Here is a 17434-nt window from a genome sequence, read left to right on the forward strand (position 1 = left end):
CCCTGCTTTGGGTCCTCCCTGCTCCTTGCCGTGCTGCGAAAGCCATCCCCTCCGGGTATTTCCCCTCCAGAAACTTTTCCTTCCCGCAGCGTTTTCCGGCTGGCAGCGCGCGCCGGGGGCCCGGCAGAGGGAGCGCCGCGCGCGCCGTGGCGGCGGGGACACGGTGGCAGCCGGGGCCGGGCGTTGCTGCCCCACGGCTGTGGGGTCACGCCGGGCGTGGGGACAGGGCACGGCGGGGTGAGCCAGGCCGGTCACGCCGGCCCTGCGGGGACCGTCCCTCCTCCTTGCTTAAACCTCAGCGCTCCCCTGTCATTTTGTCCCCGTGGGTGCAGCGCGGTGGTGGTCCTCGGTCACTGCCAGCCTCTGCTCTCCTCTTGCGGCTTTCCTTTTTTACTTTTTTCTGTCTCTTCCTCCCCCTTTGCCCCCCCCCCGTTTTTTTTTTTTAAGCTGGTTTCTTAGGAAATGGCAGAGGCCACGTGACGGCTCGGTGCCTGTCTCCCCACAATAAAGCTGCTGAGCCGGGCGCTGACATCAGCGGGATTTGAGAGCGGGGGGGAAGAGGCCCTGGATCGCTCGGTCCCTCCGGGGTGCGCGAAGAGCTAAGGCCAGGAAGGGGGATGAGGGACACACCTGCCTCCATTTTGTTCCCGGGGAAGGCAGTGTGCGCGCAACCTCTATATTAGACACCAGAGACTCCATGCAGTTTTGAGGCTGGCTCCGGGGCTGTGATGGAGAAGGGGTGTGCAGTCACGCCTGGGGGCGTGTGTGTGTGACCCATCTTTGACCAGGCAAGAAAAGGGGGTCCTGCTGAATTCTGGCTGAGGAAGAGGCAAGCTGAGAGCCCCCCTCTCCCCCAAAACCTGCCTCCCATCCTTGTCCAAAGGAACCCTTTTATCCCGCACTCACTGGGGCTTTGCTGATGGAGGCTGAGCAAGGGCTCCTGCACCCAGAAGTCAGGGCACACGTCAGCACTGAGCCCATCAACGCTCATTGCAGAAATGGGCTGAGCACCGTTGGGGGTTCTGTGCTGAGCTGCAGGGGGGAGGGCCACCCTCCAGGTTTGGTGGGTGGCTCAGTGATGCCCCTCCATCACTCACTGCCTGCCCCTGCCTACATTTCCTTGCAGGATGGGAGGTGATGGAGCTGAAGCACCTGGCTGGAGGGCTGTGTTTCCCTGCAGGGTGGTGGCCCCAGCCCTTTGCATGGCAGTTGAGACCCCACACACTCATTACAAGCCCTGCTGCTGCCCGCCCCCCCAGCCCTGCTCTATGAGAGCTGTTGCATATGCGTAGGCGGCAGATCCTGCAAGCACCCTGGGCTCTGGCAGGTCTGTCTCCCCACGACAGAGAGACAAACTCAGTAAGCAGACCTTTGCCCCCCAGCCGTGATGGGCCTTTGGTTTCTCTTTCCAGTCTTTGTGACGCACAGGGAGGATCTCATGAGCCAAGGACCACTGGTGACCTCAACGCTGCCAGCATTGCCTCTCACCACGGAGCAGCATGCCTGCCTGGCCTGTTGCCTTTCGGCTTTTACGATCTCCAAAAGTGAGGGGACACCTGGATTTTACCAGGATTGAAAAAAAAAAAACAAACCCCACCCAACCCATAGGCTGGACCAAGCTGTTGAGCATATCGGAGTGGCCACCACCCCCCCAGAGAGCTCTCAGTGGGAAGGGGCCCAGAGCAGTAGGCACAGCGAAGTGATGCAATCCTTTGGTTTTTCAGTTTGTTTTGCTTTTGCAACAAGGATTTCCTTTATAGTGAGCACTTGGGCAAAAGAGAGCACATACATACCCAGGCGTTAACACAAGAGCAGTAACAAAGCCCCCAGCCAGCCAACGCAAGGATGGCAGCTGGCATCCCAAGCGTGCTACAGGGCAGGTGGGCTCTGATGGGGCGCCAAAAGCCACACGGTGTCACAATTCGGTGTCCCCAGTGTGGGGGGACATGGTGCCCTTCCAGGACACATTGCCAAGCTGACTGTTCTAGGAAGAAAGAGAGGGGCTGATTAAGCAAAGCTGAAAAAAAACCCATGTCTCTTTGGAGAAAGATGTTTAGCTTAATTTTTGATACCTGGACTGGTACTGCTGGGACTTTCTTCTTCCCTTGGTACCTTGGTGGAAGGAGAAGGACATCCCAAGGGGCTAGGAGAAACCTGAGGAAACCACCAGCACGCAAGACTGAGGACGGGCCAGCCCCTGCTCTCCCAGGAGCTGGTGGGATTTTGCAACATGCTTGCCCAATGGCATGGGCTTTGCCAAGGGTTATAATCTCCTTTCCTCCAGGCAAGCCACACTGTTGGCTTGTTACCTGTCAGCCTCTGACTCAGGGCAGGTACGATCGGCAGCCAGGCACCAGGGTGCTACAGGCAGGTACTTTATTTAAAGATCAAGCAATCAAGTGGGGGTGATTTTGAATGGAAGCGCTGGATCTTTCTGCTGATTTCAGCCAAGGCTGGAGTTACCTTTCAGCCGAGGTACATGGGCTTATAAAGCCATAGCTCAGACACTCAAGTTCACCTTTGCTGGAGCAGCTAAATTACGTTTACACCATCTACTGCTCATACTCGGGCCTGAATTACCAGTCTCCATCTCCCATCTCCATCTTCTCCACAGTGTAATGGACAAAAACGGCTTTCGGGAAACCCTTGCCTGCATGTGGACTTGAAAAGGTTTCTAGCAGCTCTGCTCCTGCTATACCTGAGCTGCGCTACCTGGGCTGCGGTCCTGCTGAGCTTGCACAGGTCTGAGCCATGTCTGTCATCTGAACTCCTTCACCTTTTTTCTTCTTCATGTAGTTCTGTTTGTTAGAAAGTAATTTCTCTCCCCAGCAACTGGCCAAGCTATAGGAAGCATTCCTCATGTTGTCTCTCCCTGCTTGCCTTGCCTTTTCAGAAGGTCTAGGTGATTTGGGAGAAACCTTAACTGAAAGGGTTTGAAACAGTCACAAGAGGAAACATCTTCCCACGCTTTTCATCCCCTCCAACTGCAGAAGGGCAAACAATCTTGGAGGTGGTGAAGTTTGGCCCACTAACTCCATGATGTAGACAAGCCTGAAGCATTATAGCTCTGAAGGTTAAGTTACTGCCAGTGCTGGAGTGCAAGAGTACTCTTCCAGTGAGGCCAGTGTAATACCTCAGGGCTTGCTGCAAGGGTCCTAAAAGTGGCCAAAGCCCCTTAGATCACCTGAAGCTGTGGGACCACACCTAACCAAGGCCCAAAGCGCCACCTCAGACCTCTCATCCCTCAAAGTCCCGGAACTAAGGCACTTCATACCCAAGTCCCTGATCCAAGGGCTTTCATGTTGTGGGAAGTGCCCTTCTACCTTCCAGGTCTGCCATCCTTGCCCCTTTGCAGGGTCTCCTGCTCCATTTTCTAACCAAAAAAGGAAATCCCAGGCAAAAGTCCACCACAGTGTCACCTGGGCTGGATATCTCTTCGAAGATGCCCGCAGTCTGGAGGCACTAGTTATCAGCTGGATCTTGGCTGGGAGTTCCCTTTGTTTGTCAGGCAGCACCACTCCCGCTGTGTCACTCCAGTTTCCTTATTTCAGCCTGGACTTTGGACGCAGACCACTACTGCAGACACCTAGGCAAGGAGGAGCTGTTTATGGGGATGATTACCCAACTTGGGAGAGCTCAGAGCTGACTGAAACACAGGCTAAAAGCACCCACAGAAACCAGGCCGGTGTGCTCCTCTCCAAATCAGAAAGCTTTGCTCTGGTGGATCTCTGCATCGGAGAAGCTTGTGCTCCCAACCCTGTGACCTGCGTGGGTGCCAAGTTAGAGCAAGCAGTCAATGCCTGCCTTTAATTAAAGTTTTAACCATGCAGCATGGCCAGAGAGGGCACATGCTGAGTTAGGTAATGGACCATTATTTCCCTGGCCCCGCAGATAAACCAGCGCAGCGCGCTGCCCTGCCGAGGAGCTGCGGGGACAGTACAGCTTTCCGTCCCTGCACATCTGGCGACAGCTTGCAGAGGAAGGGGCAGCCTGTAACGGCGTGGGCTTCATCAGGCTGGCCAGAGAAGCTCCCTCAGTTCTTAGGAGGAACACAGCACAAAATAACTGACATGTGCTGGGTTTCTCCTGCTCAGGCTGCAAATACCACGTTTCCCAGGAAGTTCCCCAGCCCATGGAAATGGGGTCCAAAGCCTAAAAGGAAGAGACCAGGTGCTGTTAGGGAGCTAGAGCCTGTGGCAGGCTGGCAGTTGCTCAGCTGTGAGAGGGGTGCAGGGCCAAGGCAGGCAGCACACTGTGCAGACAGATGAACCTGCCTTCCACCCCCAGCTCCCTCCGCCTCCACCAGCTCTTCCTTCCAGCCTGTTTCCCCCCATCCTTTCTCCCCCATGAGCAGCCCAGGTCGGTACCTGCAGAAGGCGTACCAGCTCCCCGAGCAGCCGGCTTACACAGGGCACCGGCGTGCTCAGCCAGCAGCACCGGCCCCGCTGCAGGACGACTAATCCAGAGGCTGGAGAGGAATCAGTCACTGACCCAGGGGAGGGAAACCCCATTTATTTAGGCTATTAGAATTTGGCACGCACAGAACATATCACAGTAACGCACTGGAGGCTAAGGGTTTTTTTTGTTTTTTTTTTTTTTTCCTCTACAGACATACAGGAAAACTCTATGCAACTCCCATGTACACATTACACAAAGGAAACAGCTTTAATAAACCACTGGTGAAACATGGAAGCTTTTAAGATCTCTGTGGCTGGCACAGGAATGTTCTCTACCCCCCATACAAAAGGCATTTCAGGTCAAACTTTCTAGTAGGTGACATTTCCATGCATTTCTACAGAATTAAAGAAGCTAACAGACAAAAAGCCCAGATCAAGCCGTATTAGTCAGGCCGATTGGTTCTACCAAGTTAAATCAATAGTAATTATGGACAAATGGACCAAGTGACCAAAGACTGGGGCTGAGAATACCACTTTTTAAGATGTGGTTCCTTCTCGTTGTACTACCCATAACTGGAGAACTCTGCTATAAGCATCTGCATTTGTAAAAGCCTCAGAGCATCTGCTCTGCTACTAAGTATGTATTAGTGAAACTAAGGTAGTTCTAAATTAAACTATGTCAACAGAAAAGCAATTTTTATAGAATCACTCAGGCTGAAAGAGACCTCAAGACACTTCATAACAAGAAAATTGAACCTGCAGAACAAGTGAACCTTTAAATATTATTACTGCACAGTGAGTTTAGAAGAGAGTGGATTAGGACTATTTCTCCAGAAAAGTGTGTCTATTTTATCTCTTATTTAAGTTCAGAATTAGCCTTTATTAGTACTGCTCTGCAACTGCAAGCACTAAGAATTTAACCCAGTTTTGGTGCCAACAGGTTGCTTTAGCCTAACTTTAACTATGGGTTTTAAGTTTTGTATTAAACTGTTACAGGGGAAAAGTTTTTGAGTTTGGCAATTTGGCCAGTAGCCTCAAAAAGGCTGACTGAATTTTGCTTGTTACAATTTAGAAAAGTAAGAACCAGAACCAGATTGTTCTCACCTCCCCCTCCCTTTCATCCCATGACACACTGCTGCATTGGACCACAATTTTTGGAGACCTTTAGTGTTAATCCATCAGGGACAGTATTGGGCTGGAAAACCAATGCAAATATTAATACACCAAGATAAATCCTTAGATTTTATTTATTTAGGGTCATTTGTACATACAAGCTACATCTCCAAAATCTACTTTATTCTACAAGACAGCTTCCCTACAGTTAGTGAAACCCTTGCCTAGAATGGTTGCTTTACATAACTGATATATTAAAACATGGAATGCTTGTAGAGTTGTGGCACTGTATGACATCTACACGGGACTTCCTTCAAAAGCTACGACTAGGGAGCCTCCTAGCTTCTCAGCAATGCAAGCTCGGTTGAGGTCCTCTGGCCCATTTGCTTGGCATTCATGCTTTATGCCTAAAAAAAGAGGCAAAACACTCAATAATGCACTATTTCAACATGCTAGTAATCAATCAAAGAAACATACTTGGTAGTAATATTAGAAGAGGCAATTGGTCACTCAAGCAGGTAAGTCCTGCCTTCGCTTAGGAATTTGGATGTTTTTCCCCTGATACGTCACAGGAGACATCTGGCTACACACCAAATATCAACATAGAAATACCAGGGAGGAAGTTTTCACTAGATCAGTGCTCAGACTGTTAACCTTTTCATTGCAGGCTATCTTGCAAGTGAATCTCTCATTTCTAGTGCTACCCTGGATATGGCAGCTGAGGATGCTACACGCAAGCACACTAAGATGGCTGACTCAGCTCCCGCTGGCTCTGGAGAAGTGGGTGAAAGAATCAGTGGTAAGTTGAAATGCAGAGATGAGAAAGACTTTGCTGGTCTAAGGAATTAAGAGCGGTTTGTTTTCTGGAGGGCGGGGAGTCCAACGCAAGCCTGTCTTATGTGGAGAAAAGCAGAAAAACCACAGGATTTCTTTTTTCTTTTTTTTCAGCTTCCACATTTGCAGCACACAGTAGTCTCCCTGGCTGATTCCAGTCCTGGTGGATTGTCCTGTGAAGGCTGGTACGGCTGCACAATGACCCTGTCAGTCTTGCGCACTGCAAGACTGTGGCCCAGCACAGCATGAGGAACTGAAGGGGGGGCAGTGCTATCTGGCTGCAAGCCATCATAATGACCAAGTTAGCATGAAATTTCTCAATGCTGCAGCAAGGTGTTTACTCCTTGGTTAATGGTGCCTGACAGGCTGAACAGAACTTAGCTTCTCCACTTGGAGATGCAATGCCTTTTGCAATGAGTAATCACAACCACATCTCTAAATCAAGTGAATTGCTAATTACTACTACTACAGCACAGTAAGTTCATGTGATTGTGTATTTCAATAGACACAGGGCTGAAAGTCCTCTGCCACAGAGGCAGCTCTGCACAAAATCCAGCTCAGTGTTATGAATTTAATGATTTTTAGCCTTTATGGTGCTGATGTGCTGCTCTGTACAGTACAGCTACGGTGTCACACACTGCAAAGCCTGCTCTTGTCCTGAGCACAGTTCTAGTGCCTCTGAAATTCAGGGTCAGACAGCGTAAGTTTTAGCCAGAGCTCATTTTAGCTCTGTCACAGGGCATTTCACCTGTGAAGTTCTGCACCTCTCACTAGTATCTCAAAAAAAAAAAAGCCAATTAGCCAACGGTTAAGCCTTGCTGTGTAAGCATTCTAGAGGCATGGCACAGCTAGGAGCGTTAGCTGTATTACGTACCTTGAAACTTCTTTTTGATTGCATCCTTGGAGCTTGCGTAGATCATCTTACTTTTGAGAGGTGCTTGTTCTGGTGCCCTAATGGGATACACCAAAAAAGTCCAGTTAGTGACATATATTATCCAGCATAGACAGAAGCAGTGTCCTACCGATTACAAACAAGTGAAACATCTCATGGCTCACAATACAGGCATCAGGCTGTCCAGCTCACTTTAAGCCTGCCATCTTGCCAGCCTGGACAATACAAATGCTCAGAGACCTCACCCACAGTGCTTGGACTGCATGTTAGGAATGAGTTGGGAAGATGGCTTACCACAAGAAAAACATCAGCTCTTCTTTTTTGGATTCCTTGGTCTCGAAGCTTGCATCATACAAGGCATAACGGCAATCCTTCTCAGGAAGCATCTGCACAAAGTGCTTGAAAGGGTCGGTAACTGTCACACCGACATCTCCCACCAGAATCTCTTTGCCTTCTTCCACAATAATGCACTTTTTGTCTGGACTGAGGCAGAAGATGACAGCCTTCTTCCTCTTCTTAATTTCCTCAGGCGTAGAGCACTTCCGCACTTTCATGTCATAGAAGATACGGCATACCTCATCGGCAACTTGTACTCCAGATGCCTGCAAAGACAAGAGCAAGGACCTTCAGGGCTACCACCACAAATTTTCAGAACTACATTATCACACCACCTTAAATCTGAGGCTAGAAGACAACCTATACTGGCAATAGTCACCAGTGGCCTGAGTCTTGTCAGAAAAGGCTGCAAGCCCTCTTTTTCCAAGCCAAGTAAAGAATCTGGAGTCTCAATGCTGCCCACAGCCAGCTGCCAAACCAAAACTATTCCAAAGAAGACACAATCCTACTTATATTAGAACATTGTTTTGGGGTAGTTTTACACGCATGTCCACCCCTTGTCCTCCGAGATTCAGTTGTGGCAGATCCTTTGGCATTAGAGCAGCTTAATTTTGTTACCCATTTCAGGCTGGTTAGACAATCAAGTCCACAAGGATCTTCTGTTCAAAGTTTCATAGCCATTTCTAGCATGCTTGCTAGCAGCTTTAGAACAGAAGTAAAACATGGCCGAATTCCATGCTTGTCACATGGATTTGGTTTAGAGATCAAGAGAGATGTAGTGGGGTAGTTGTACAGTTTTTAGCCGAACAAGCCAACTTTCAGAAGCTGCTCCGAAGTCAGTGTTTTAAAGGGAGAACTTGCAAGTCTAACAGTTAAAGTGTCTACTTCCCAGCAGTTCCTCCATCAGTTTTTAAAGCAAGCTGCCTTTTCAACTCCCCCCCCCCCCCCCCCAAGTCTGATGGGAAATTCTAGTTACTTAGTGGTATCCTCCTGTGCTAGCTGTAATAGGAGGTGCAGATGCAGCATTACCAATCTAATGTTAAAGGCAGCTGCACAGAATAAAGAGGACAAGACCTAGCAAGAATGACAAGAGGCTGAACTGCATTTTCCGTGTGCTGCTTTTTTGGGAACGAGACCAAAAGGGAAAAAAAAAAAAAAAGAGAGGTGGTAGGGTAGAAGCATTTGTATCTGAGTTTTGTTCTCAGAGTGCAACAAAGTTGGAGAGCTTAAAAGCAGCTGTGCAATAGCAAATGCAGGGAGCTATACTGGTATACTGGCCAGTGGACACTGCTGAAAGGACATCATGGCCAGAGCAGTAAAGACCAAATTGAAGCCTGCCTAACACTCATCTATCTGTTCAAAATGCTGCATGCAGTGTAAACAGTGAGATTCCTTTCTAATACTGCTTCTTCCCCCACTGGTTTTGGTCTTCCAAATTCAAATGACATTATCCTCAGATATGCCAATTCATATCTCAGAACGAAAATCGCCCTCCTCCCTCTGTGTAAACTGCCACACGTCACTGTTACAAGCACAGTCAGCAGTACTAAACAGTCAGGTAAAGCATCATGTGAGATATATCAACTGAAAAAGACTAAAGGTTGTTCCTCATTTTGTTTTTCCTTAAGCTCAGCCCCAAAACATGTGCTTAATGGATTCATTTTGTGGGGGACATTGTACCTTGTCAGAGTGGAAATGTTCTAAAGAAACAGCAGAGTTCAGCTGCAAAACCAGGAAAATCAGTGGTGAAGGGGAACTGCTTAGTGCTAACTTTCAAACAAGCTGTCCTCAAGAGATGGTTATTGACTGGACAACTACTTAATGTGTATTTTTTTTTTTTTTTAAAGTGTTGACCAATGCCTACCACACAGGACCTCATATGAGCCCAGGTTCTCCTTTTTCTACCAACATCTCTTTCTATAACTTGACATAGCAAAGCTATGTCAGCCTGTCAGCTAACCTGGTGAAGAGAGGTGGCACAGCTGGCAGAATCTATTACCATGCAGTATGGCATCTAGATCTCCCAAGTGCTGGTCATGCAAAATCAGGGCAATCTCATACAGCAGTGAATCTGAGACAGAAGCTTTTCCCTAGCATGGAGAACAGTGCTCTTTAAGGGTTTACTCAAATACAAGGGGACCTCCCTCATAATTTACAATGCATGGCTTGTCTATTAGGTGCAATCTATCCAGAATCCCTTGCACTTACTTAGTGTTAGGAGAACAGGGAGTAAATCACCATCCCTCAGCTGTCTGGCAGGCAGCCACCCTTCAGTGTATCTTCAGTAAGGCAAGGAAAGTAAGCAGAGAAAGCCTATTCCAGGATAAATTCAAGCAACAGTGCAAACATCAACTCGCAGTGACTCATCCCTATGTCACCTCCTACATACAGAGATACTGCACTTTGTCAGAGTGTGATTAAGAACTAATGAGGAATAAAGGTCTTTCTCCTCCCATCCCTGTGGTTGGTGTAGGCAAGAGCTCTCTGGGAAGACCCTAAATAACACAAGGTTGCCCTAATAAAGCAAACAGCACAGTGACTAGAACTACTCAATCATTCACTAAAGACAAATCCACAGTGAACTCAAGACAACCTTTTTGCCCCGAGGTTTGTCTTCTAACTAATGGCACCTCAGTAGCTGACAACAGGTGTTAAGACTCAGTTTTTAGTCACAAAACCTCAACATTCTAAGTAGAAAATGCTTAGAAAGCCTGAACTAGCATGGGAATGAGTCTAGTAATTGCATAAAAGCAGTTCATGTCACCTAGCTCTACCTTTGTCAGTTCTTGGTCTTTGCTCCAAGACTACAACAACTAATTCCCCTGCACCAATTCCTGTTCCCAAGAAGTTAACTTTGACAAGAAGAGATTAATGCTCAAAGAGCCAGAAGCAAGCAGCAGCAACGGAGCTGCAGGTTGACGCAAACTGTGCAGTCAAGAGCATATGCTTGTGCTACTGCACAGCCAGAAACATGTCTCCAAGTTGGGAGACAAGTTGTTTCCTTATAAAGAAACTGAGCACTGCTGGCAAGTCAGTTCAGATTCCAAAAACGCTGAGAGTATTCAGTCTGGAAACTCAAAGTCCACTGTTAATCTGCAGCTGATAACTGGGACTGACCAGAAGCTGAAGGGACAACCGTAAGAACTGGATTTTTTTAACTTTCCAAAGCAAAAGGCTGTTAGTAGCTGGTGCTACTCCTTTTCACAGCTGCTGTACAACCCCTGGATTCATCATGCAGGCTGACATTAGCAGCCATTATATTGCTAGAGACAATGCAGATTTGTTCCATCTGAGAAAACCCTATAGCTGTGTGTCACAGTATGGGTTGAAACGAACCCATATACTCCTGGTGCAACTAATTGCTTCCAAAAAGAGGATCTACTTTTGTAACTGTAGGATTCCCTCTTCAACCCTGGGCCTGTACCAGCCATGACTGGCTTCATAAACATACTTAAAAAGGAAAAAAAAACCCAAACCCTAGGCAGCTTTTGTTGTAAGTTGGTTGCAACCATTCTGTGTAGGGCAGCAACAGGATGACTGTTAAGAGCACTGGAACAAGGAGAAATGCCACACTTGTAAATACATGTCCTCAATCGACATTTTAACTGTGTCTCTGCTGATTTGTCCAGAAGAATAGCTGGTAGGAAGCCTCTACCCCACCAGTAATGACAGGATATAAGTGTTTATTTGTTAGTCTGGATTTTCTCTCTTTGGCCCAATATCGTTCTGCTCAGAGGATTCAATACAGCACATTAATTATTATTTTGTCCATTCTGGCTTGAATGCTGCAGGGCTACAACAGCTAGCCTGGTTCTGTTCCTTTTTCAGTATGAAAGCAGGTATCCAACTTTGGACTGGTACACGGGTGGCTGTTCATTGAGCAGCCCATGTTGCAGGTACTTGTGGGATACACACAACCATTAGCTGGTGACATTTTGTTGTAGGGGACAGATAAACCCTGTAACACAGGCAACACCAACTTAAAACCATTCTCAGGACACAACTGCAGAGGAAAGACTACATTCAAGTAGCCAGCCTGTTTCTATAGATGTCGAGGACCTTAACTGCAGGGCCTGTTAACCTCACTGAAACAAGGCAGCAGCAAGGAGGCAAGCCACCTAATTATCAGACGGGAAACTGACACCAGTACAGCATATTCAGGGACACATTAAGGCAAGAATGGACAGAGTAAGTTTCTCTGAGGGAATCAGCAAAAATGAGTTCTCCCCCAGTATCTCCATGCAACTATTGCAAAGGCAGTGTGTCTTGCAGGCAGCGTTGCCTTGTACATTATTCCAGAGCACTTATACCAGTATCCCCATTGTATTTTCATATAGACTGCTGTAGGCACATGAGGTAATGGTTGCATTAAATGCCTCGTCAGCATGCCCTGCAGTAACACAGTGGCTCTTATTCCCTACACAAAGCCATCGTTCCTGCCTTAAGTGCAAAGCACTGCAGAAGTCTTGTGAGAGCAGAATGCCGTCCCTACACAGGGCAGCCCAAAGAGAGAGCCTTCTGTCTAGCAGGCTTCCAACTGCAAGAGCCGTCCCCAGCTGCCTCCACTAATAGCTTCCAACATTTTGCCTCCATCGCCAAGTACTCTACAACTGAAATTTAATCTAAATGGGGGAAGACTGAAGAATAATCCAAAGCTTTCTCAAGAAAATCTCTGTATACAGAAAGCCATTTCAGGAGCAAGACACATACCAGACGCCTGATAAACTGGATTTGTAGCAAGCCTGCATTGAAACACAACTTTGACACAATGAGATTTGCCTTCTCTTTTGTTAGGAAGCACTGTGAACTCAGTATTTTCCTTGAATATTAAAATATTTTACCTCAGAAAAGTATTTTTTCCCCCCTCAACTGTAAGACAGCCAAGAAGACTTTAAACTAATGACTTAGTTTGCCTCAAGACAAGTTTGAAGGACTAAATTTGTTTTTAAGTATTGACGGTTTTACAGTGTGAGTTTGCTTTCCTGTGATCAGAACCTAAGAGCCCTCCATAGTGGTGTCTGTGCATGTATTATCTACAGAGACATTTCAAGAACCAGTTCGTGACTTGTTTTGTTTGGGAACCACGCACAAACATGGTATAAGCTGGCGTGGACTATCCACAGCTACTCAAGTGGAAACTTTTGCTTCTTGGAAAAGCATAAATTTTTCCAGAATTTGACACCAAGAACTTAATAAAGTATGCCTTGTTTAATTGGAAAGGCAGAGATTTGAGAACACTGTGCTCCCATGTTTGCTAGCCACATTGCTGCCATATATTTGGTTCTCAGTTTCTCCAGTAAACACCTAATTTCCCCTATGCTTGGCATACCATCCCTCCTATCTACCTTCAAAATCCCTTGCCACTGCCAGAACTGCCTGTGTAACCATGTGGCATTTCCATCTGACTCAGTCATGTGTCATAGTACATCTCTGCGACAAATGTTTTTTCAATTAAACCTATTACCCGACTGTTCTGGGACAGCAGCCTTCACAAAGCTGTCCCTTACATTGCCACACAATACCCTAGGACATCATCAGCACCGAGACCTTAAAGGGAAAGCTAAGCCAAGTTAATTGTGAGAGCACCTAGCAGATACGGAGGGTCACATAGCCTGGCTGCAGCTAACAGACAAGGAGATTTTGCCAGATCAGGCCTCCGAAAAAGTTGTCAGCTATGGCAGACAAGCCGACTGAAAATGTGGGTGGTTAAAGATACACAGATCTTAAATACTGCTTTGCTTTTAATCTGTTATTTGAGCACTCAAGAAAACCCATTTGATATTAGCACCCCCACTTTACTGAGTAGGAAAAGAGGCAATGCATGGAGTGACTAGTTTACCTTCACCCCAAAGACCAGCACCAGTGTGGGAACACCAGTGACTTCCAAGTCCCAATAGGCCCATGTCCTCTGCTACCTACAGCCTGACAGACAGACACCTCCACTTATGCCAGGCAGCCTATGCATCTGAAACTCCAAAGCTTCAATTCAGATCTGAAGCATGACAGGAAACATAACTAACTGCCTTTTTACTGCTGTTGTGTAAGAGGCCATTATTTGCACACCATAAACCAGCAAGAAGTACAGAGTTATTTGCATATCACTTGTAGGCAGATCTTGCCTGCTAGACTCAAGAGTTTTTTTATTTTGCTTTATTTGGTCTCTTCTGGGGAGAGGGGGGAAAGGAATCAAAATTCTATTCAGCTTTTTTTCCCTGCCAGTAAGAAAGGTTATCGCCTAGACAAGGAGAGATGACTAAGAAAGCAATTATTAAAAAAAAGCAGAAAAGTCTCCCCTGAATTCCTGGAGGTCTCTTCCTCAGCTTTCAGCCAAAGAGGAAATCATCACCTTCTCCGAGCCACCATGAAGTTCACTCCTGATATAATTATCAAGGTAGGCAGAAAAAGCAGTACCCGCAAAAGGCAATCCCAGCAACACTGCTGAAAAACAGGAACTGTGGTAGCCAGTAGCAGGGCAGAAGTTTTGAGTAGTACCCTTTCCTGTGTTGAAATGCATGTTTTTAAGGTAATGCGGCTGTAAGTTGGTACGCAACAGGACTCTTGCAGGAAAGCAAAGCTTCTTAGAAATGCATTCAGCACAGAAATCAGCTATTATGAGCCCAAGCATCTGTAAGAATTTTCTCGTGGCCCTCCAGGCACCTACAGCAACCTAAAGCTTAAACCTCACCCTTAAAAACAGGCTCTGAAGGCCTGCTTTGGGCATCCCAGTACTCGTTACTGAGGTATCCTTCCTGGAGATTGCTGTGAATACTGAACAGTCAGGCGAGCAAAAGGCTCTGAACAGCTTTACATGCAAGTTCTGGCTGTCTGCAGGCTCTCCCGCATGAGATTGCTTAGGTCAGCCCTTGCTCCCAGCAGGAGCCTCTTGATAGCGATATTCTGACAAGGCGAGTAAGAACATGCCAGACACCCACACTATCAACTGTCAGGAGGCTGTCATCTTGTATATGAGGCATATGTACCTTGTACTTACACATATTTGGGAATAGTATTGACTAACAACCAAGAAAAATAATTTGCACGGTCCTCCAAAGACCATGGACTCATTTAATCCAGTAGCAAAGAAACTGAACCTTGTGGCAAAACACAAAAGCAGAAAATCCAATGCTCTTTTGGTACCAAATGATGCCCTCCTGCTGGCATTACTGTACTTTGCCAGAAGGCCTACACTCTTTGCCCAAAAGCAAGTTCATTTGCAGCAACTGGAAAGCATCTTAAAAAAAAAAAAACACCCACCAGACCCTGTTCCAAAAAGGAGATCACTATGAGAAATACTAGTTTTGACTGACTGGGGAATTCTTTGGTTCTGAAGCAAGATGAAGCCTGACACACTGAGTAGTCATTCTAAACTAGGTTTGCGTACTGCAGAGGTGGTAGCTAGCTTGTTCAGACAAGCCTATTTTAAACCAGAGCTGCAAGTCTCGTCAGACTTTTAGCAGCTTCATCTGCAACTCCCATTAGCTCTGTTCCACGCTGCAGACCAGCCGTAGATGCTTCAACTCAGGTGTTACAGGAAGCAGGGAGATTAGTAGCACATCCTGTCTGCCAGGTCTATACAGACTAAAAGTTTATTTACTGGACATACCACGTGTTCAAGAAACTGATGGTAAATACCATGGGAAGGCCTCAATATGTAACCCCTCTACTAAAGGCCAATAACCTAGGCAAGTGTGTCAAAACACACAAATGTTTGTTGCTGGACAAGTGTTTGTGCACGACTCAAGCAAAAATGGGACAGCAGTTAAAACTGTATGAGTGAATAAGTCAAGTGAATGTGTCAGTCTCAGTAGCCCGAGTTAAACGGGGATGCAAAGTTTTAGTGTAGGCAAACCAACAGAAAATGAACCACCATGAAGCATAATAGCTGTTTGGTCTATTCTGCCCCATTTATGAAAGGAGCCCCCTGGCATTTTTTTGAAAGCCAGAGAAAATGGGCAAGTCAGTGTGTACATTTAATACATTTCTACGTTTCCTGTTTCCAGCATCATACCTTAGATATTATGTTTCCACCATTGTATCTTCTCTGTGCAGAGAAGCAAGGCAAAAACCTCCCAAACCTCTGCAGCAAGTACCTTAAAATATAAGCTTCTTCGAGCAGTCGCTACAAAAACGTGTTTGCTACGACCAGCGTTTTCCTTCCGCCGGTTTTGCTTCCCCCCTTTTGTCTGCTACCAGGACTGCTGACTCCAGCCGGGCCTGATTAAGGGCGGCCTGGCCCCGAGAGGCTGCGCACCGGGGACGGCGAAGCGGGGCTCTGGCTGGCGGGAGGATGGGTGCTCGTCTCAGCCGCCCCGCTCCGCCGAGGTGCCGCCGCCGTTTTCTAGGCCAGGCCCGAAACCCCTCAGCTTTGGGGAAGATGGCTCCCGCCGGGGGCCGGCCGTCGGGGCGGATGCGGCTGAGGCCGCGCTTCCTCCCGAGCAGGGCAGCCCCCCGGCCCCCGGGGCGGGCTCTCACCACCACCACCACCACACCCGGCGGCCTTTCTGCCAGGCTGCGACCTACTCCCCGCACAGCCCCTCGCGTGGGGGGAGCCGCCGCCCCTCCCCCCCAGCCGCGCCCTGCGGCACGGGGAGGGGCCGCGCATCGCCCCGCGGCGGCAGCGGCCGCCCCCCCCCCCGGCTCTTCCCGCCTCACTCGCTCTCCTCGCCGCCCCCCCGCAGGCGAAATGGACGCGCCCGCCCCTAGCGCCTGTGTGCGGCGCGGAACCTACCATCGCCTCACGGGGGGAGGATGAAAGCGAGAGGACAGTTCCATCGCCTCAAAGGGGGGGGGGAAGTAACCTTCCGCCGCCTCATGGCAGGATGGGGGGGGAAGGGAGGAGAACAGATCCGCCGCCTCAAGTTCAAAGGCGAAAAGACCGGGGAGAGGGAAGGAATAGGAAAGGGGGGCGCGATACGGTCGTGCCGCCGGGCACAGCAGCGGCGCCGGCCGGAGCGCAGGCCGGGATGCGGCGGGCGGGCTGTACCGACCCCCCCCTCCTCTCTTTCCCCGGGGATGAAGGCGAAGGAGGGGGGGAGGGGGAGAAGCGTAACGGCCCGCGCCCCCCGCTCCCCCGGTGGCGCCCGGCTCCCTACCATGGTGTCGGCGGGGCGCGGCGGGCGGCGGAGCGCGGTGCGGCAGCAGCTGTTCCCCTCGGATGCTGGGCGCGGCGCGGGCTCCGGCAGCAGGAAGGGAAGCGGCGAGGGCGCGAGCCGGGCGGAAACGCTGCCGACGTCACGGCCGCCGTGCCCGGAGGAGGAAGCGGTTGCTATGGTGGGAGCCCTGCGTGGCAACGCCCCGGACCCCTCCTTCTCTCCCCCCCCCCACCCCACCCGGCTCCGCGCGCACGCGCGTGTCCGCCCGCACCCGGGGGGAGGGGAACCCACGCACCCCCAGCCCCCCTCCAGCCCGGCCGAGGGGGTGGGCTGCCCAATCACGGGGGGGAGCCGCCGGGTGATTGACGGCGGTCACGCGCCGGCCGGCCAATGGTGGCGGCTCCTCTGCGAGGTGGGGCGGGATTACCTGCCCCAAGGTGTGCAGGGGGAGGGCGGGGAGGCGCTGAGGGGAGAGTTGGGGGCTGAGGGAGCCGCGAGGGAAAGGGCGGCTGCCGGGGGGCAAAAGAGGAGTGGGGCCGTTGGGGAGATGAAAGGGACTGAGGCAGTCGTGAGGGGTAGGGGAGCGGTCGGGGGCGGCAATCATGGGGGGGGGCAGAGGGAGCTGCTGGGGGGCACCGGGGGGGCATCGAAGGGGGCGGCTGTGGCGCGGTCACGGCCCTGTGGCAAGCAGGAGGGCAGCCCGCGGGGGGAGGCGGCCTGAAAGGCCGCAGATGGGGGCGGGGGGTCAGGAGAGCTGGCGAGGAGGAAGT

General features: G+C 49.5%; 1 protein-coding gene across 1 annotated transcript; it reads right to left on the bottom strand.

Annotated features, from left to right (window-relative positions):
* Positions 1–5626: 5626 nt before the first annotated feature.
* On the bottom strand, positions 5627–16815 carry DSTN (destrin, actin depolymerizing factor). The gene is made up of 4 exons (XM_072857145.1): positions 16665–16815; positions 7531–7838; positions 7219–7295; positions 5627–5917 (listed from the first exon to the last, which is right to left on the bottom strand). Exons 1-4 carry the CDS (start codon positions 16665–16667, stop codon positions 5808–5810), a joined length of 498 nt encoding a protein of 165 aa, XP_072713246.1. The 5' UTR covers positions 16668–16815; the 3' UTR covers positions 5627–5807.
* Between the last annotated feature and the right edge of the window lie 619 nt (positions 16816–17434).

Source organism: Ciconia boyciana, chromosome 3 (assembly GCF_034638445.1).
Source record: "Ciconia boyciana chromosome 3, ASM3463844v1, whole genome shotgun sequence".
Lineage (NCBI taxonomy): Eukaryota > Metazoa > Chordata > Aves > Ciconiiformes > Ciconiidae > Ciconia > Ciconia boyciana.

What these genes read in the sequence shown, in the direction of transcription:
- DSTN (XM_072857145.1), bottom strand. An exon ending in GAGCTGATGTTTTTCTTGTG is followed by an intron (nt 7,296 to 7,530) that starts GTAAGCCATCTT and finishes GTATCCCATTAG; the next exon opens with GGCACCAGAACAAGCACCTC. An exon ending in AATCAAAAAGAAGTTTCAAG is followed by an intron (nt 5,918 to 7,218) that starts GTACGTAATACA and finishes CTCTTTTTTTAG; the next exon opens with GCATAAAGCATGAATGCCAA.